The sequence below is a fragment of the Acomys russatus genome, chromosome 10 (genome assembly GCF_903995435.1).
Source record: "Acomys russatus chromosome 10, mAcoRus1.1, whole genome shotgun sequence".
NCBI classification, from domain to species: domain Eukaryota; kingdom Metazoa; phylum Chordata; class Mammalia; order Rodentia; family Muridae; genus Acomys; species Acomys russatus.
Window position 1 is genome coordinate 12,325,303 of NC_067146.1, and position 21,360 is coordinate 12,346,662.

Below are 21,360 nucleotides of genomic sequence, written 5' to 3' on the forward strand. Positions count from 1 at the left end.
CAGAAGGCCAGAAAGGAAGGCCATGAAAGGAATACCAACCTCACACGGAAAAGAGGCTCAGGCAGCCCTAACACCAGCAAGAAAGGAGCAAGGCCCATCCAGCCTTCCCTTTGCTGCTAAGCCTGAGGTATCTGGAAGATTTATGGATCAAACGTGTTACACCTAGCAAGCACTGAACAGTCTGGTGCAGCCTGGAATAGCTTCAGAGGCCCTCGTCTTTCTCAGCACTCAATGCTTGTCTCTTCTGGCCAGATAATCTCCAGAGACACTCAGTAAAAATGCTCCTAGGAATACCGGTCACAGTAGTGTTGGCTAGCTGGGACAGTGTCATCCAGTCCTTTGCCCTTTGAAGACTACCAAGAAACTCCTCCCCCTTCCCCATACATCAAATGTTAAAAGTCACTTTTACTTTTTAGTAGTAAATGTATCTTAAAAGATATCTGGAAATATAAACTCACGATTTCCTCTTGAACACCTGAAGTGCAGGGAAGCTCAGGACACTATGAAATGAGCTACCAAATGCTTCGGCATTATCCTGCAGACTGAACCCCCTGTGTGGGTTAAACTGAACTCTAGGCTTGCTGATCTGACCATAAAGGCTTTTCTGAAAATGGAATAGGAGCAAGCCTTCGATTACTGTGCAATAGAACTGTATAGAGCAATCCAACTGTATAGAGCAGCCAGTGGGGACAAGAGCAGGACCACAAACTCACACACAAGTGGCTTGAATATAGTCCTCAGAAGAAAGTTGCCATGCTGAGTTTTAATGAGAAATGAGTAACGGTAGGCTCACTCAGGAATTATTCAGAGTGAAGGATGGAGGAACAGTAACCGGACACTTCCAGAGTTTGACAGTCACACAGAAAGCCATCTACCTTAGTAAAGCCTCACCTTTTTTTTTTTCCCCAAACCAGTCACTTTTTATTGGGTGTTAATACTCAGGGTATGAAAGGGGTCAGCAAAGGCAGAATTCTCCACCCAGGAGTCAGGCAAGGCAAGCACGGTCCAGAGTGCACCGTGGGCACTGTCCCCTCTTCAGTGGTTATGTGGCTTGCCACTCAGGAGTGAATTCTTTGTATAAAAGACAGGAGCTGAAAAGCATGTAAGCTGCCAGTAGCAAGGCAACCCCAGCATGGCTTCTTTTCTTCTCATAGATGCACGTGTGGCAGTGACCTCTTTGAAATGCTCCACGATGCCATTAGGGGTGAAATCCCACATCAGTGTCTAGCACAGCAGCTCCTCAACTTTTATATCTAAAGGTTTCTTCTTCACCAGTGGGACTGGCGCCATCTTGGATTCCGCGTATTCACCAAGACAAGCAAACATCGTCTTGACCAGTCATTCTCTCTCTCATTTGAACTTGCATAGCCAACTTGTGTGTGTGTGTGTGGGCGGAGGGGGATGAGGACAAGCTCTTTATAAAAAGAACTAAAGCCAATCAAACAAACAAACAAAAAGAACAACCCTAGAGATACCAATTACCAACAGATACCATAGCTACTAGATGACTGGGTGATGGGAGACTGTACTGTTGTGGAACTAGGCCATCCATGGAAGAAGCAGAGCCTGGAATGGCAGTGTTATAGCTACTGCCCCCTCAGCTGCTTCCTTCTCTTCTCAAAGATGAACCCACCTGCAGGCTGTCTTGCCAGGATCCACTTGTAACCTCCAGGGTCTGCCATGAAGAGGTCTGACTGACAAGAGCACAGAGCTGTCAAAAGGCACTGGGCAAGAGGGGCCACTAGAACCCGCCACAGCTCTGCAGCTTCCCATAGGCCCTGGTACAGTGTTCTGTGAAATATTTAACAGGCTCAGCAGCTCACTGACGATGGATGGTGCATGGGCTACAAAAGCTACCTTATAGCCAGCTCTTAGTTGAGCCGAAGGGACAGTAGGTTACTCCTGCTTACCTAAAGTAGCATTTCTGATGCGGTTTTCTTGTAGCAGATCTACCTTCCTAATTATGTCTTCCTTAAGCTAATATGAACACTAATTTGTATTTCCTAAGCACCTAGCAGCTGGGCGAGGAGTGGTGGGGATGGTCTAGGCTTACACTGGCCTGCTTAGAGAAACTGCCCAAGGATTTAAAATGTGTCACAAGTAATCTACATGAGAGATAATCTGTGTGTGACAATTAAGAGTTGATTACATTTATAAAGTACACAGGCCACTATTAGGGCCAATTTGTGCTTAAACAACATTATTTTTATTAGAGTTAGGTTAGAAAAAAAAATACTGTCTAAATTTAAAGTAAAGGTGTTTATTTCATATGAGCACTCTCCTAGGAGTGAGGGCAACTATGTAGTGGCCACTGCAAGCAAAGCAAAGAGGAAGCAAGATTAAAAGCCACTCACGTCTTGGTCTTATTGAGAAGGGAAGGAGCCACAACCTACTTCTTGACTTCCAAGAGTACAGTCCACTTTCATGCTGTCTATACAATGAACAATTCACATACATTTTTAGCCCGAGTCTCAAGTAGTCTCTTGTTGGAGACTGTTTATTGAAAAATGAACTTACTAGTCCTCACAGCTGGGCCATAAAAACTTAGGGAAGAGAAGGCCAGGGAGAGGATGAATTGAAAACAGACGTTCACCTTTCCTGGGCGTGGTGCCAGCACTGGAAGGCAAAGGCAAATGGTCTCTGAGTTTCAGGACAGCCTGGTCTACAGAGTGAGTTCTAAGCCAGCCAGGAATGCACAGTGAGACCCTGTCTCAAACCAATAACAAAATAGACATTCCTAAAATCAAATCCCTTCTCACTTAGTATAATTCAGTGTTTTTGTTTTCTTTTCCTTTTGTCAGGATAGTGGGGCAATTCTTGGAGGCAATTTTTTTTTTTTTTTTTTTAACTACAGTAAGCTGAGCGGTAGTGGCACATGCCTTTAATCCTAGCATTCAGGAGGCAGAGAAAGGTAAACTCTATGAGTTTGAGGCCAGCCTGGTCTACAGAGTGAGTTGCAGGATAGCCAGAGCTACACAGAGAAACCCTGTCTCCAAAAACAAACAAACAAACAAAACAACAACAACAAAACCAACCAACCAAACAACCAAACAAAAAACAAAACAAAACAAAACAAAAAAAAAAGATTTGAGAACACAGTTTAGGTAGCATAGCTAGGAGCTAGCTATTCTAAATGTTCGGACACCACTTTTTTTCCTTCTATCAAGACTGGACTAGATATTTCAAGGATTCTAAAGCAGCCAAGACATTTCAAGTTCAGACTAATTCAGAGAATTCTCCATGACAAGACATGTTCAGTCTGTGTGCTGGCTAACACAGTGGCTATGGGAGGTGACTAAAGAACTATAATTTAGGGGCTGGAGAGATGGCTCAGTGGTTAAGAGGCCTAGCTGCTCTTCCAAAGGTCCTGAGTTCAGTTCCCGGCAACCACATTGTGGCTCACAACCACCTATACTGAGATCTGGTGCCATCTTCTGGTGTGCAAGCTCACAATGCAGGCAGAACACTGTATAAATAATAAATAAATAAATCTTTAAAAAAAAAAAAAAGAGTTGGGTGTGGTGGGGCATGCCTTTAATCCCAGCACTTGGGAGGCAGAGGCAGAAGGATCAATGTGAGTTCGAGGCCAGCCTGGTCTACAAAGGAAGTCTAGGATAGCCAAGGCTACACAGAAAACAAAAACAAAACAAACAACAAAAAAGAACTACAATTTAAATTTTATTTAACTTAAATAGCCAGGATTAAAAATCTTTCTAGAGTTTCTACTGTGCCAACTCCACATCGCTGATAAACATCAGGCACACACACAGACACACACACTGGAAGAGCTGCCTTTGTTTAGATGGAAACTCAATCTGAAAATGGAGGCTTTGTGTTAGCCTGAAATATATTTCCTGGACATTTCCTTGGTTTATATGTCACAATTCTTTTCTTTTTCTACTTCACCCTACCAATGTATTTTAACCCTCTCTGGCCCCTTAGGCCTCTATAGGAGAAACTGCACCAGGATCACAAACAACACAGTGTAAGGTGTGTCTTAAAGTTAGTGCTGAGCATCATGGAGAAGCTGGGACGGGCAGCCAGAAGAGCTGTAGCAGCTCTGATGAGCCAATCTGATAGCACTGCCTTTGTTGCATTGCTCAGGGCCAGTCTCTCAGCTCCCATACTTAGAGTCCTTCAGTAGTTCTCAGATCCAATCACTGGCTTTAAAACAGCAAAGACTCCTTTTAAAATAAATTTCATTTTGAAAACCCCATTTAGGCTCCAAAAAATCTCTAAATTGGGGCCCTTCTGACAATGAAGATTTGGTGTAATTATAATGTCACAGACAATTGTGCCGACAAAGCAAAACCAGCAGGTCTCGCTGCTGGGCCTTTGCTCCCACTCTGACCAACAGAAGGAGAAAAGAAGCTTTGTCAGGAGCAGATGTGCAGTGGGAGGCCCAGGAAAGCAGATCTACTGAATGAAGCAGGTGCCACTTAGACATTCACTTTACTGACTCCAACCACAACCTGCCCTTCATTTGATACCCTGCTCCTGGCAGGAACTGGAGAGAGCATCACAGAAAAAGGAAGCATGCTTATCCTGTTCGGATTACTTCTTCCAGGCTGCTGCTGGTCTCTGCACATTTGCTCATTATTAAGCAAATGGTATAGCTGGATACAGGGAAGTGAATCTTGGATTTACACAGGTAACATGAGAGCTAGAAGGCCACAAAGCATGCAGGCTGTGATGTATAAGTTATTAGAGTTAATAACAGCATGCTGACATTCCTTCAAAATCCCAACAGAAGCATAAACTAAAAGAAGAACCTCTTTACTCAAGACCCTTAAAAAATTTTATTCTCTGTCCCTGTGTGAATAGTAGCTAATGCCCCTTTAAATTCCTAATTAAACCTGCAAGGATGTGGGGAAAAAAACACAAACAACTATTTTCCAATCATGAATTGAACATAAATGACTAAATTTTTTTCAACTATGTTTCTTGATTTTGTACATAAGAAAACAAAACAATCTCTTTGCTGAGTGTTGACTTTAATGACAGGCACCAAGACTCTGACTTGGTCACAAGGTGTTGGACTCATGAGAAACTGCAGCCTGCCTTTCCTGTACAGAAACCCAAACCTAAGGAGGCAATACATACAGAAACACATGCTGGCCTGAAGGACACTGGGGCACAGTGGTCAGTGGTGTTCACCTGCCAGATAACAGGGATAATCTAGAAGTCCCTGCTCAGAGTGAGCGTGGTTCATGGGATGACCATCAGACCACAGAGCAGTGAAGGTATGTCAAGCTGGCTCGCTGATATGTGCTAATTCCTTTTGTGGCACTGAGGACCCAAATGGAAAGCACCTAGCTTTTTTTTTTTTTTTTTCCCCCGAGACAGGGTTTCTCTGTGTAGCCTTGGCCATCCTGGACTCACTTTGTAGACCAGGCTGGCCTCGAACTCACAGCGATCCGCCTGCCTCTGCCTCCCGAATGCTGGGATTAAAGGCGTGCGCCACCACGCCTGGCGCACCTAGCTTTTTAACACAGGTAACAGCTAAGCACTACATTTGAAGGCATAGCTCAGATGAGCACTTAAAACGGAGACAGAGGCCCAATAGTCTAACATTCATCACTAAGGCCCTCAATGCACACTTGCAGCCTACTATCTTTAAGACAAAGATGAGGGTCAGTTTTGCTCTCATTTTCCTTCTCTCCTTTCCTTCCTGTCCCCTATTCCTTAACTCTAGCAGGGTCTTGCTGCATGTGCATCCCAGGCAGGTCCAAAACTTGCTATGTGGTCTACACTGGCCTCAAGCTTGTGAGGCCTGTCTCAGGCTCTCGAGTGCCAAAATTACAGGTAGGACAGCATGCCATACTAACAGATGAGCTAAATCCATGCCAAGGAACAGGAGACCGTGCAAAAGGCGCTGCTACCTCTGAAGGTGTCTGTAACATACTGCCTTTGCAGGAGGCAAAGTGAGTCCTAGAGAATGCTGCTGTAGAAGCTCTCCCAGCTGTGGGGCTATGTCTAAGCAATAGGAAGGCCCAGGACCTCTGGAGAGGCCTGAGGGACAGACCACAGTTCTTTACAGAAGCTTCCTGAAGTACACTGTCACTTCCCTTCCTATTTAATGTCACTTTCTAATGATAATGGCAGTTACTGCCACAGTGGCAGCTATTATGTGCGTACGATACCCCAGGCATTAAAAAGAGTATGACAAAATAGTTCCTGCTGCATCTTAAGCGGTGCCTGCCACTACTGCACCTCCCTGGACTGGGAGAAACTGGGAAGTTACGAAAACTGCTACCTCCTATAGAGAGCAGAGCTATTCTGGAAGGCACTTTGGACTTCAAAGTCCTTCAGGAGGGAGGAAAGAGAAGTTTCAGGAGTGAAGACTCACTACCACACAGTCCCTTTCTTCTCTTGGGTCCATCAACAAACAGAGTGAGTAACTAACACCCATGAAGTTTGGGTGGGTAACACTTATGGGGTGGAGGATTGTAGGGCTCTTTCGTGCTTTAGAACAGAGTCCATAGCACAACTTCACGCTCCCATTTTCCATCTGTGCTTGTGATGCAATCTGGAATTTACCCAGTAGCATTGGCTACTTTCAGATGCATGACTCTTCCAGCTTTCAGTCCTTGGTTTTGGGTACCACTAAAATTCATCCAGATACCTGGCTACAAGGATCTTTAACTTCAAGAAAGAACTTGCACTTGTGTGAGGAGTCTAAGCAGAAATATGCAAGTGGTCTGTGTCATAAAGTGACTATGAAGTGGGTTTAGGCGTCATCACTGTCTCTTGCCTCAAGTTTTCCTACTAAAGACACTGCTGTGCATAAAAACAGAGCAGTTCTTGAAAACTTCCTTTCTGTTTACATCTGTTTACATCACTGCAGTCACATGGGTGGCTTTTTTTTTCTATTAAAAAAAAAAAAAAAAGCAGGGTCATGATGTCTAAGAGTCGTGAAGGTCATCAGGAGACAAAGTTCACAAGATCTGTACGGTTCTCCCTGTGTGAGTGGCAAGCCCGCTAGGAGGAGACTGTGTTATTTCTGCTATGGCTGGCATAATGATGTTATAAAACAAAACAAAACAAAAAACCAAACAAACAAACAAGCAAAAAAACTTCTCCAGCGATGTTAATTTAATAGATTTATAGTCTACTCTAGTGGTCACCAAGTATATGTTCTTATTTGAATTTAATTGTGAATAGACTATGGTTAAAAGTTCAGTATCTTAGGCCACAAGTGACCAATTATCACTTCAAGTATGATTATTGTAACTAAGTAAAAATCTTCATGTTAAGTTATAATTTACTTTCATTTAAGTGGCCACACATAGATAATAGCTACTCCACTGGATAGTACAGTTTTATCTATCTTTTTAAAAAGTTATTTATTATTATGTACACAGTGCTCTGCCTGCATGCACACCTGCAGGTCAGAAGAGGTCATCAGATTATATTATAGATGGTTGTGAGCCACCACGTGGTTGCTGAGAGTTGAACTCAGGACCTCAGGAAGAGCAATCAATGCCCTTAACTGCTCAGCCATCTCTCCAGTGCCCCCACCCTTTTTAAAGAGCCATTACATTGTTCAAGTTAGCTCCAAATGTCTGGGCTCATGTGACCTCCTCCCCAAAGTCTGCAGCAGCTGGGAATGTAGGCGCATGCTGCTGCCTCTGACTGTGTCTGTGCAGCTTGATGGCAGGTTTGATATTATATAACTATTTGCCTCTGCTAAGGTGTGCGTGTGTGCATTCCTTTTACTCGCTTCTTGACAATGGCAGCTTAATAAGATGAGTAATGAAGACCATGACTTCATTTGTTTTCCACCTTCTTTTTTTTTTTTTTTTTTTGGTTTTTCGAGACAGGGTTTCTCTGTGTAGCCTTGGCCATCATGGACTCGCTTTGTAGACCAGGCTGGCCTCGAACTCACAGCGATCCGCCTGCCTCTGCCTCCCGAGTGCTGGGATTAAAGGCGTGCGCCACCATGCCCGGCTGTTTTCCACCTTCTTTACTTCCTAGGATGGCTATAGGTTGGCAAGAGGGCAGTGCAGGGGAATAAGCCACAGGAGGCAGAGCAAAGAACACTGCTCATCAGGGCTGGAGCTCTGTCTCCGCTAAGCAGCTAATGACCACAGCAAATCAGAGATTTGGCCGCTCTGCACAGTAGGACTAGGGAACCATGCCCCAGCCCCTTGAGTTGAGAGCTGTACAATGCAGACAGTCCCCAGTCACCTGCAAAAGGACCGCAGTAGTGGCAGTAACAGTGAGGGGAAAACCATAAAGCTCTTGAACAGTTATGTTCAGTTGTTTAGCAGCAGGCAAAGATCAAGCAAAACCAGGTGGTTATTTCTCTGGTATAAGGCCTAGGAGCAAATCTCTTTATTTTACAGAGAAGAATTAGTTGACTCAAATAGAGAAAATCTGTGTCAGAAAAAGCTAGTTTCTTGGCAGGCTGTGGAGGACACGGTGCTGTCACTCCCTGGATGCTGCACTACACTGCTGAGGGCTCATCTGTAGCCCTGTTCATGCCCATGCCTTTCTTTTCCTTCTGACCCTCAGCACTGCACTCCCTATTGTCTTATCTCTCATAAGAAGGGGTCTCTGTTGGTGTGTACGGAAGCCCTGTGATTCCATAGTGGAAGTGGCTGTACTAGGAATGAACCGGCACTGGCCGTTTTTTGTAGAACAGGAAGTGGCCCCGCTTTGCCTGACTGACCACCCCAGTGCCTTCATTTCCAAGGGGGTTAGTGGAGAAGAGGGTCATTCACCTTCTAGGACGCCCACAGTAGCTACAGTGATAACTCTGTGTGGGCCTCGAAGGTAAGGCTGTAGCATGCAAATCCTGGGATTCAAAACACATGCAAGAAATAGTTGCTCAGGGGCTGCTTCAAGCTCTGGTGGCACAGTATTTGTCACGTTTAGTCAGGTACAAATGGTATCATATACAATATAATTCTATTTTTTCTTTGAGACAGGGTCTCTCTGTTTAGTCCTAACTGTCTTGGAATTCAGTATGTAGACCAGGCTGGCTTCCAACTCATAAATCCTCCTGCCTCTGCCTCCTGAATGCTGACAGTACAAGAGGACAACTTTAGGGTGCCCAGTATCTTCTCCACATGGGTCAGGAGATAGAATTCGGGCCATCTCACCAGCCCCCAAATGTATCCCATTTAAATTTCTTTATTTAAATCTCAATTAACACCAAGTCAAAAAGTATTAGAACCTCCTGACAAAAAATGACTGACACATTTCCTAAATTAACGCACAGCTCTGCTGGCTCTTTTGCAAGCACGTCACCATCGACCAATGAATGAGCAGCATAGGAGGGAGAGTGAGATGTTTCATGATGTATCAGAATAGTATCTTGTGTTTTATTTCTTAAAGAGCTAGAGAACCAAGGACACGGTAACAATAGTGGATAATGGTGATACTGACAAAAACTTCACAGAAGTCACCCTTCAGAATGGATGGGGACATCAACAGTCACTGAGATCAGCAGAGGGCCAGTGCCACTTCAGGAGGGAAAAGGGTGCCCTAATTATTGGCAACTATGTACTGTAGAACAGCAGCCCTACCAGGACAGGGACAAAACTCCAAAGTAGGAGCTATGCAGTGCCATCTTGTACTGCCCTCAATCAGGGAGACAGCACGGGCTTCTGGCCCCTCCCAGCTGTGTGGTGTCCACCTCTGCAGCCTAACTCTTTTGATGGCAGAGGTACACACCTGGATCTGTTGTACAGATGAAAAAGTGTGGCTCGTTAGTACTGTGAGCTATCTACTTCTTGAGCTACTGGGTTAAGTGTGGAGACACTGTCCCACTTACAGTGTGTCTATGTGCCCTGTACTGTGCTAAGCCTTGGACAGGAGGCATCTTGTTCAATACTTACCATTGTCTGAAAAAAGAGCAACCATTATCCCAACTATACAGCTAAGGCTTAGGGAGGTTAACCTGCTGCCCACCATCATCATAGTGACACAGTGTTAGCACTCAGCTCACAGTCTGTCCATCCTACTCTCAACACCATACCAGACACTTACAAAGTTAAAGGACCCTTGCTCTGACTCCTCCCACTCAATGAGGAGCCAGAGCTTGGCACAAACAATGCGCACACTCTCATACTCAACTGCTTCCCTGGCCCCCTGCTGCCATTTTTTTGTAGCAGAGGTTCTTTTTGTTGTTGTTTTTTGATTTTTTTTTTTTTCGAGACAGGGTTTCTCTGTGTAGCTGTGGCCGTCCTGGACTCAGTCTGTAGACCAGGCTGGCCTCGAATTCACAGTGATCTGCCTGCCTCTACCTCCTGAGTGCTGGGAATAAAGCTGTGCGCCACCATGCCCGGCATAGCAGAGGTTCTTAATCTTAATCTGTGTGTGCATGAGAGAGAGAGAGAGAGAGAGAGACAGACAGACAGAGAGAGACAGAGACAGACAGACACACACACACACACAGAGACAGAGACAGACAGACACACACACACACACAGAGACAGAGACACAGAGAGAGACAGAGACAGAGTGCATGTGCGCTCTCTAATCAACAGCTAAGTAAAGCTATGGATCCCAGACTTTTAAATAGAGTATGTCAGGATTTATAGACCTCATATTAAAGATGTTCTGATGCTCTTATAATACACATCAAAGAGGATTCACGAGGAAATTAAAACACGCACAGTCTCTTCTGTGTCTAGCTTTGACTCATTTGCTCACAGGCTGTAGAGCCCTAAATGTAATTTCCATTTTCTCTTGTGAGGTGAGGACGTTACCCAAGAATCTTGCTCCTCTCTCAGAGCCTCATACTTGTTCTGGCCCATCTTTTCTGCTATCCTTCTTGCTAAGAGAAAACGATCAAATTTCCTTTTCTCTCCTTTTCTTTCCATCCTAGGTACTGCACATGTCACAGAATCTCTCTAGCATTGAACCACATTCTTAAGCCCTAAGGATCAAACTTTAGAGAGATATTTTTAATACAGTTGATCAAGTTACAGTGGCCTACGTAGTGAGTTCTAGTATAGCCATGCTATGTAGAATTCCTGTCTCAAAACAAAACAAGCGTAAGAGTAAAGAGGTCAGTGAAAACTAAGAATGAGAAAATATGAGGTCATGCTAAGTGAGGAAAAGACAAACAGTCACTTTCTACAGGTTCTGAAACCTTTGCTTCAGGCTGGCAGCAGGGGCAGTAAACAGACGAGTTTGAAGTATAGCAAGACTGGAAAAATCTTAAGGGAGAGCCAAAGCAGGAAACTGCTGCCAGGGCCGGGGGGGGGGGGGGGGGAGGGTGTCCGGGGGCACAGGGGTAAGCAGGCTCTGAGGCCCAAGGGTGACTGAGAGCAGCTGCTCTGTGCAGATGCACTGTCAGTGCCTTGCCATTAGCGCTAATGTGTAAAGCAGTCCCCCAGCCCACTTTCCTCCTCTCAGAGTGCAAGGGAAGACTGAGACCCCAGGTGTCAGCCACCACAACACAGGTCTGCAGGGGTCAAGTACAAATAGAGGCTAATTCCTCTAGTTGAACATCAAAACTAACGTAAAGCACACTCTTTAGAATTTTGACTATCTTTTCCTATTCAAATTTAAAAATGGTGTTTCATTGACTGATAATACCAAATATTGTGATACCAATGGAGGGAAAATACAACAGAGATTACTATCTAATAACACATATTAAAATAAATTTAAGATATCTTATAGTATTCAAAATTAAAAAACAAATCAAGACCATATTAGGCTAGGCTGGGCTACTTGAGACACTATCTTTTAAAAAAAAAAAAAAGGGGTATCAGGCAGTGGTGGCACAAGCCTTTAATCCCAGCACCTGGGAGGCAGAGGCAGGTGGAACTTTGAGTTCAAGGCCAGCCAGAGTTGTACAGAGAAACCCTGTCTTAAAAAAAACCAAACTAAACAAAAAACAAAAAAACAAAAACAACAACAACAACAAAAAAAAGAAAGTAAGAAGGAAAGAAAAGACTCATTGAACATAAAAGTATTCAGCCATGGTGGCACACACATATTATTTCAGCACTTGGGAGACTGACGTAGCTGCATCATGACTTTGACACCAGCCTGGAAAACATATCAAAACCCTGTCTCAAAATAAAAACAAAAACAACAACAAAGGCAAAAACTCTATGAACGTAAAAAACAAACAAAAAATATCAAGCCTTTCTAAATTAAGAATAGACAATACACATATACACAAATGTGTCGAAGAACATTAATAGGACACAGACAAATATGCAGGCAAAACATTCACACATGTTTAAAAATAAATCATGAAACACACAAATGCACAAATGTAGACAAAGCCGTGAGCTAGGTGTAGTGCTCACTCATGCCTGCAATCTCAGCAGTCAGGGGATGATGTGAGAGGGTCACCTCTGAGTCTGAGGCTAGCCTGGACTACAAAATGAGACCTTCTCAGGCCAGGCGTGGTGGCGCATGCCTTTAATCCCAGCACTTGGGAGGCAGAGGCAGGCGAGTCGTTTTGAGTTTGAGGCCAGCCTGGTCTACAAAGTGAGTCCAGGGCAGCCAAGGCTAACACAGAGAGATCTTGTCTTGAACAACAACAAAATGAGATCTTCTCAAAAACAAAAAAGTGACTTTTAAAAAAGTGAACACATATTACTAATATAAAAATTGCAAATTAAATGAGATGGAAGTTATTATCTGTCCTATAATAGGTAAAAGTCTTAAGTATGATAATATTCAGTGCAAGGTAAAGAAGCAGCTTGTCAGTGCCAGTGTGGTAAAGAAGCAAGCAAGGGCAACCAAATAATAAACAGTAAATAAAGGTGTGCAAAATCTTGTACAAACACAAACAGTACTATTTTATTGTAAAAAAAACTATAAATAAGCTAAATTATCAGTAACAGGAGGCTCCGTAATTATGGACACTAAAATGGAAAGACTACTGAGCATTATAAAGTGACCTTTCCAAAAATTATTTAATGACATGAAAATGGTTAAGTTACTTCAAAAATGAGTTACAAAACAATACTGACAATACCCCGATCAGACTGAAAAGGCCAGATTTAAAAACAAAAAACAAACTCCAAATATCTACATTCTATTGTGTGGAATTATGAATAAATTTATAAGCAAGGAAAAACCAAAAATATCCCCCTACCAAACAAACAGAAAAATGAAGGCCATAGCAATCGCTATCCTTGTCCTTTCTTTTCTCTTCTGGATCACTAGGAAGAGGGTCAGCTAATTTCTCAATGTTGAGACACTGAACAGCCCAAGGAAGAAAGCAGCATGGGTACCTAACAATTTCAGTCATCTCTTTTGCTTGGCCTCATCTTTTTTTTAGGAAAGAAAGATACCCAAATGAACCTGTGATAGTATTTCTGACATAAAAGAGGGGACTATTTGAGCCGGCCAGGAGCCGACAGATCCTTTCATTGTTTTTGCTGTAAAATAGGAAAGAGGAGAAAAGGTCTGTGAACACCTCCCCCCACGGAGTGACTGCATCCGCTGGTCCTTGAGGCCATGAGTCCTGGGAGCACAGGGGATCCGGGGCCTAGCAGAGAAGAGGATGGTAAAGTGAAGGGAAACGTACAGGCTGAAGTACACAGCCTCTTAGAATATAAACAGAATCAAGCAATCCCAGGGCTCCAATTTCCTGTCATGTTGGGATGGAGTTGATACCCAGAAAAAAGGGTATGTCTTCAGGGCATATGGATGGACTGCAGTTATTAGGTCTGCCTTGATGACCTAAAACTTTACCTCTGCTATGCATGGGTCATGATCTTCAACACTGCCTTATAAGATACCGCTTTATGCTCTCAATACCCTAACCTATCACCCATGGTTACTTGACTCCATCAAATTCTGTGGCCAGGCTGGGCATGGTGGCACATGCCTGTATTCCCAGCACTCAGAGAGGCAGGTGGATCTCTTTGAGTTCCAGGACAGCCAGAGCTGTTATACAGAGAAACCCTGTGTTGAAAAACCTAAAAAACAAAAACAAAAAGAAAACAAAACTAACCCAAAACAAAACTTGATTTTATTTCTGACACTAAGTTCTTCCCACATTTCCTATGATCTCTCACTCATAAGTATGAGTGACCCTTCACTCTTAGCCCTGAGCTATAGGTATGTGTCACTACGCTTGGTTGGAACTGTGGGCTCTTAGGGTGTAGAGCCGGGCGTGGTGGCACACACCTTTAACCCCAGCACTCGGCAGCAGCAGAAGCAGGCGGATCTCTGTGAGTTTGAGGCCAGCCTGATCTACAAAGTGTCCAGGACACCAGAACTATTATACAGAGAAACCCTGTCTCAAAAAACAAAAAAGAAAGAAGGAAAGAAAAGAATACAGCCAATAACATGAAAACTACTAAGAAAGAGGCAACTTCTGGCACTGGATAGTAGAGAATGTGGTTCATCTCTATGATAGGGCCATCAGGTCTGTTTAGCTGGATACGCTGAACATCTTAGACTTCTGTATAAGCTGTCATTCTGAAAAGATGAGTTGGGAAAAGCTGGAACCCTAGAGCAGTCATTTCTCTCCTAGACATGTCCATTTGACCCACACAGTCCACCAAACTCTCCAATGAAAGCCACAAAGTATTTTAGCAGTTCCACTGAGGGAAACAGCAATTGTACTCCAGAAGAGTGCCATGTGGCCAATTAGCCTACTTTCCCCTCTGTTAAGTAGATGAGAACTCAGACGAGGAAGAGCAAAGGTAAAGAAATAGAGGCAGGGTCCCAGCCACAGAGAGAGCTTCTCCTTAATTCTGTCTCCATGGTCCACTGGGTCCTGAACACACGGCTGTAAGATGTTCTTCATCCTAGAGTATTCCGGCTAAAACCAACCTTATCTCTGTTCAGCTACTGTAAGAAAGCCCCTCAGCCTCAGAGAAGACAGCCTGAGGGTGTAGTATGTAATTTGTTTCTGTTTTTTGGGAAACTGTTGCTCAGAAGTGACAACAGCAGAACTTCCTCTACTGCAAAGGAGGACACATGTATCTTCCCCCAGAATCTTTCCTGACCGGCAGGGTATTTAGTTCTTATAGGCTGACCATAAAAATAATAAATAGTCAAAGAAATAGAAACTTTCTCTCTTTTTCCCTCTCTCTTCCAAGACAGAGTCTCACTCTCTAGCTTTGGCTGTCCTTGAACTTACAGAGCTCTGCCTGCCTCTGCCTTCCCTGCTGTGTGTGATTAGGCACATGCCACTACGTCCAGCTGAAACTTCTCTTTCAGGCACTTAATGCCACTAAGGAACTTTCTGCCTAAATAAAAAGATGTTTTCTACTTATCCTCTTGCCAGGACTTTAAATAACAATTTCTCCCATACCACAGATGCTTATTTGTCCTGCTAAGTAAAGAAACAATCACACACAGTCTCACAGATCAGGCTGGTTCTCCTGTTTGACCCAGACAGACTTCTGAGGCCCTTCCCTGGGAAGCCCAGGTCCTGGCCACTGACTCCCAGAGCCTGCTGAAGTGGAGCCAAAGAGCTGGGGTGGAGCCGTAAGTTTTTGCCACCATATTTCTATGAACTTTATCCCTTTTGTTTATTCGGAACAGTCATCAATGTCCAGGAAGTCACAGAGCTGGGAGAGAAGGGCAGGGTGGCAGTATGTTACTGGCTATGTTACTGGCCTTACTGGTAAGGCTGCATATAAGCAGCAGTGGAAGCCACAGGACCACACAGAAAAGCGCCTTCACCACAGACTGCTGTACACCCCAGGACAGGGCACATGGTTGTGCCTTTCTGAACGGAGTGACCACATTCCACCCACCCATGGGCGTCTCTGCTGCAGTCAAGATAAATAATCTACCCGACCCTATAGGGCAGTAGGAAATGCCCCACAGCAAATTCTAAGGAGTGTCTCAGCAAGTTTCATCTCAGCAAAACAGCTAATTTATTTAAGATTTATTTATTTATTATGTATACAGTATTCTGCCTGCAATGTTTGCCAGCGCACCAGAAGAAGGCACCAGGTTTCATTGTAGATGGTTGTGAACTATCATATGGTTGCTGGGAGTTGAACTCAGGACCTTTGGAAGAACAGACAAGTGACCTTAACTTCTGAGCCATCTCTCCAACCCAAAACAGCTAATTTTTAAGAAGTATTATGATTAAGTGGCCATTATTGTGGCACTTTCCTTCAGAGAACCTCAAGAATCAGAGGCCCTGAGACTTTCCTAGGCATCAACTGCCTTCCTATGAAGAAAACCCGAAACCAATCTCAGCCTCTTTCTAAAGAGTTTGTTGCCAGCTATATCAGGAAGGTTTAAGTGGATACAGGGAACACACTCAATAAAATATTCATGCTCTCTTACCATTAGCATCTTGGACTCCAGTAAGTGCTCCAACAGCTGCTGCGGTCTCCCCAGACAGGACTATCTGTCCCCCGCCTTGTAAGGTGGCTTCAGCCAGTGTGGCGACAGCATGGGCGGCAGCTTCACTGTAGGAACAGGGACAGGACAGCGGGGATATGCAAGATGAGTCAAGGCACAATACTGTTTTTCCTAGGCTCTTTGGGCTGCCTGGGTGCTAGACACAGGGCTAACGGGTAAGAGCCAAGCATAACTTTCAGTGATAATAAACAGCTAGAGAAACCCCCAAGTCTCACATATTTCTAAAGCTGTCCTCTTTCCTCAGTACCAACTGAGGACCTGCAAACCAAGGTGGGAGCTCTCATCCACATTCACACAAAACTGTCTTGGTTGTCAAACACAAGATTTTCTTTTTCTCTTTATGTAACATAAGACAGACATCAGAAGCTGTCCTTTCAAATCAAAGACAAATGATGATCTGCTGAGTCAGCAACCTGGACGTGCTATAATAACAACATAGTTTACATACACTTTTCAAATACGAGGTAATGGCTAACTACTAACTTGAAAAATGTAGCTCTTCCTCAGGCTTCACTTATATGCAGATAGCACTAAAAATGGAGTCTTAGTATTGTAAAGTCACTGCTGTATGGCTGTACTTCTGAAGTTCAAGGAAATCATAAACTTTTCCTACGAAACAGCAACGCACAGAGCAGAGACATCTGTTTAAAGGGAGCAAATGCTTCTACCAGTTTGGGTAACATTTTTCTCCTTCTTGTTAGTTGCTTTCACTATATAAATAAACATCCATTTTTCTTGACTCAGTAATGAGATATACTATAAGATATACTATTATTTTAATGTACCAATAAGGAAGAAAATCCCTAAAGATGTTAAAACTAAAATTTAGCATCTAAATTTCAGTGATCTTAAAAACAAAACTAACAGCTCATAGGAATATCAGAATCTCTGCTGTGAGGACAGAGATATCAGCTGACAGTTTATGAGCAAATATTGAATTGAGCATACAGAAACTGCAGACTTTGCACCTTGAAAGCGGTCTTCTTGTAGGCAGGTGTGGTGGCCCACCTTTAATCCCAGCACCTGGGAGGAAGAGGCAGGCATATTTCTGAGTTTGAGGCCAGCCTGGTCTACAGAGATGTTTCAGAACAGCCAAGGCTACAGAACTCTGTCTCAAAAAACAAAACAACCAAACCAACCAACCAAGCTGACTGGTATAGACACACCACTCAGGATATACCAATGCATGTATACCCTATTAAATGCAGTTCTTTTTTTTTTTTTTTTTTTTTGACATGGTTTCGCTGTGTAGCCTTGGCTGTTCTGGACTCACTCTGTGGACCAGGCTGGCCTCAAACTCACAAAGATCAGCCTGCCTTTTCCTCCCAGAGGGCTGGGATTACAGAGTAAATACAGTTCTTCATCTAAGAAGCTCAACAGGAATCCCAGCGCTATGGGAGGCAGAGGCGGATCTCTGAGTTCAAGGCCAGCCTGGTCTACAAAGCAAGCCTAGGACAGCCAAGGCTACACAGAGGAACCCTGTCTCAAAAAACCAACAAAACAAAACAAAACTCAGTCATGCATTTAAGCATTTTTGTTTTAATCCCAAGTGTGGGATATTGGGCTGCTTTAGTTTGTCCATAGCTGATAATTGTCTCGTGCAGGGCATGGTCTATGCCAGCTGGTAACAGCCTTGTGTGGATCAGAGAGGGGTGTGATCTTTGCCAACTGCATTTAGTGGAATTCTGAGGATTCCAGGAGAGTAGAAATAGCAGAGCCCAGAGGAAGGGGCTTCTAGGAGAGCGATGGAGGAAGCTGCTTATTTATCCTGTTGTGTTTGCTGTTGTGGAACTGCTAGATGTCCTGATGACTGAGGTTGGTATTTTCCCAAAGAACCCAATGACCCAAACCAGCTGGAACTAAGTCTAAAGAAGTCTATGTGCCCTGTGTCTTCTAACCTTCTTTCTCTCCTACCTAGGGTTGGGGGGTTAGAGGGAGGTATAGGCATAAGGAACCTCAAGTAAAATAGTTAGAAAAAAGGCACCTACAGGCTACTATTGCAGAGGAATGAGGTTAAATTCCCAGCACCTATATGGTGGCTCACAACTGTCTGTAACTACAGTTCAAGGGGATCTGAAGCTCTCTTCAGACATCCAACGGAACTAAGCATGTATGTGGCACACATACATGCAGACAAAATACTTATACACATAAAAGTTATTACTAATTACTTAAAAATATAAATACAGATTAAATGTTCCTAAGCTATTACTCTAAATTTTAGTCAAAATTATTTTCAAAACAAAATGGTTCCCATCAGTGCATGTGTGTTGGCCAGAGGTCCACTTTTTTCTTGAGGCAGGGTCTCTGTGGCCTGCCCCTCTACCTCTTTGGGGCTGCTGAGTTAGTTACAAAAGCAAACCACCACACTCTGTAGCTGGGGATGAGGATTCAACTCGGCACCCCACCTGCTGCCAAACACTTTACCAACTAAGCTATCTCCAAGTCCTCCATCAATCTTTTATTTGTAGATGTCTAATGCCCCCCCAGATAGGGTTTCTCTGTGTAGCCCTGGCTGTCCTGGAACTCAGAGATCTACCCGTCTCTGCCTCTCAAGTGCTGGGATTAATTATATGTCTAATTTTAATCTATAGGAAAGAGCACAGTCATTACCCACTGTAGGTAAGGACATTATGATCCACATCCTCCACCCCATCTTATTGGACCAAGTCAATCTATATGCTTAGACAACACTGTATCTTAATAACATCTCTCGTGCTATTTTCAGCTTGAAGAAAAGATATAAGAATGTTTTAAATGACAAAACATTCCCTAAATATGTATATTTGTGTTACCAGTTAAAAATAAAACAAAAAGAACTTTATTTTTGTTTGTTTATTTGTTTGTTTTTTCTGAGACAGTGTTTCTCTGTGTAGCCTTGGCTGCCCTGGACTGGCTTTTGTAGACTGGGCTGGCCTCAAACTTAGAGTACCGGATTAAAGGAGTGCACCACCACACCTGGCCTCAAGAAAGAGGCCATATTTTAAAATATGGTTTACTTTCTTTTCCTTCCTTCTTCCTGCCCCTTGGTGTGTATTATTTATTTGCAACAGGGCTTTGCTAAGCAGCCCTGGTTGACCTGGAACTTCCAGCCAGTCTCCAGCCTCCGGTGCTGGGATAAGGGCATGAGCCACCACGCTGTTTTACTTCTTTTTAAAGCAGTCTCCACAGGTGAAGGGCATATTCCAAGTTCCCTGAAAAGAAATGGTCAGCTTCCTCACAATGCTGCGTGGACGAACTGTACTCAGTGGACACACAAATATTGACAAAACAACATATAGCAGGTTTTTCCTAAGGTAAATACAGGCCCAGTGCACACATCTCTACCATGTGTCTCTGCAGGGATGCACCGGGGGTGGGGGTGGGGAGACTTGACAAGTATCTTTGCAGGAGAGTCTGGTTAAGAGGGACTGCAAGTACAGAAGAGCCTAGGCAACGGACACTTTACCAACTAAGCTATCTCCAAGTCCCTCATCAACCTTTTATTTGTGGAAATCAAAGTCATCAGGTATGATGGCATCACTTCCTGTGTGTGTGTGTGTGTGTGTTGCTCTTTGTTCCAAGATTCTCTTCCCACCTCCTTCCTAAAAGTGCCAGCTTGTTCTTTACTTTATACACTAAAATGAACACTGGTAACTTTTGCACAGCCCCTTTGGGTTGTTATGGTAGCAGGGTGGGCTAAGGCTGTGCAGCCCTGGGTCCTGTTCTGACTTGCTGTAAAAACTTTTAACAGCAGAGTTGAAAAACAGGTCTGTCCTCAGCTGTCCGGACGCTTCCCCTCTAGTGGATAAAGGAAGCCTGTGCCTTCTTAGGCCCCCCATCTGCCTTTCCCCACAGTGTGCTGCTCCTTTCTCACCCTGCATTCACATCTGCTGTTTACAGCACAGCAGAGGTGCAGGTGGTTATTAGAGAATCGTGCTTGTTCCATCTGCACCTGAAACAGAGACTGGGGGCAGATTATGAAATCACTTTGTTACCATAGCAACAAAGACTAGTGTTCTCTGTGTATTTTTCATCAAGAGTACTTCCAACAATCAAGGATTCCACTGAGTCTCATGCATAGTGACTCACTCAGTCAAGGGTTGTCTTAGACCCAACTCTCCTGACAAAGTCATTCACCGTGGGTTACAGCTTGCTTTGCTGCCAGGCTTGGCTTCTGGCAGAACCTGCAAGACATCACCCCAGGACACATTGGGATATTGGACTATCTGATTGCAAACAGATTTCAACATCTCTTTGCTCCTCCTTCAAGGCACAGTGAACTACTCTCCTTTCTGGAGTAAACACTGCAGCCACCTCAGCTGCATCTGAGTTCTGTTAACAAGCCCTTGGGGGATACCATTCTGCTCACTGGCTTTAGGATGAGCTTTTTATCCTCACGGCAAAGGGAGCCAGAATGTGCTTCAGATTTTCCAGTATGTGCAGGGTTCCCAGGATACTGCACTTCACTGGGTGTTAAGGTGCTGGCTGGAAGGCTCTGGTCTTTAGTGATGGCTTGTTAGACAAAAAGGAACAGGAAGGGATGGTAGACTGAAGGTAGGGGTTTCTCCCTCTGAGCCCTTCAGGAAGTTTATCTTGATTTCCTGGAAGGTAGCCAGTGTGTAAAAAGTAAGACTGCCATGATTCTGGAAAGCACAGGCATCTGTGGGCTGAGAAGCTTCAGCCCAGGTCATGCAGAGATTCATAGAAAGTCTGAGAGGACAAGGGTGAGGCACACCCCTGAGCCTCAGTGTCTGACCAACTGTGTCTTAGCAATGACTTACTTCATAATCCCTGGTTTCCAAGACTTTAACAAAGCACACTTGGGTTCTGGAGTGCCTCATCCTAACTGGTTTTACAGTCATGTCCCACTATTGTCAATTCTGACTAGTCAAAAGTTAAAACACAGTTTGAACCCAGGGCTTCACACATGTCAGGCTCTCCCACTGATCTAAGCCCCTAGCCCCTTGCAGTGTAATTTAAGTTAAGATGAGCACGGTGGCTCACACCTATAACCCCAGTATTCAGGAGCCTACAGCAGAAGCATCACCATGTGTTCCA

General features: G+C 44.0%; 1 protein-coding gene across 6 annotated transcripts in view; it reads right to left on the bottom strand.

Annotated features, from left to right (window-relative positions):
• Positions 1-21,360, bottom strand: part of Nrf1 (nuclear respiratory factor 1) — a 71,093-nt gene that overhangs the window by 11,753 nt on the left and 37,980 nt on the right. For 5 of the 6 annotated variants that reach the window (XM_051151800.1, XM_051151799.1, XM_051151797.1 and 2 more), the window contains one exon: positions 16,243-16,367. In XM_051151800.1, coding sequence (XP_051007757.1) covers positions 16,243-16,367 — 125 coding nt within the window. Of the gene's footprint in view, positions 1-13,253; positions 13,472-16,242; positions 16,368-21,360 lie in introns of those variants that run through there. The other variant, XM_051151801.1, reaches the window with a different exon arrangement.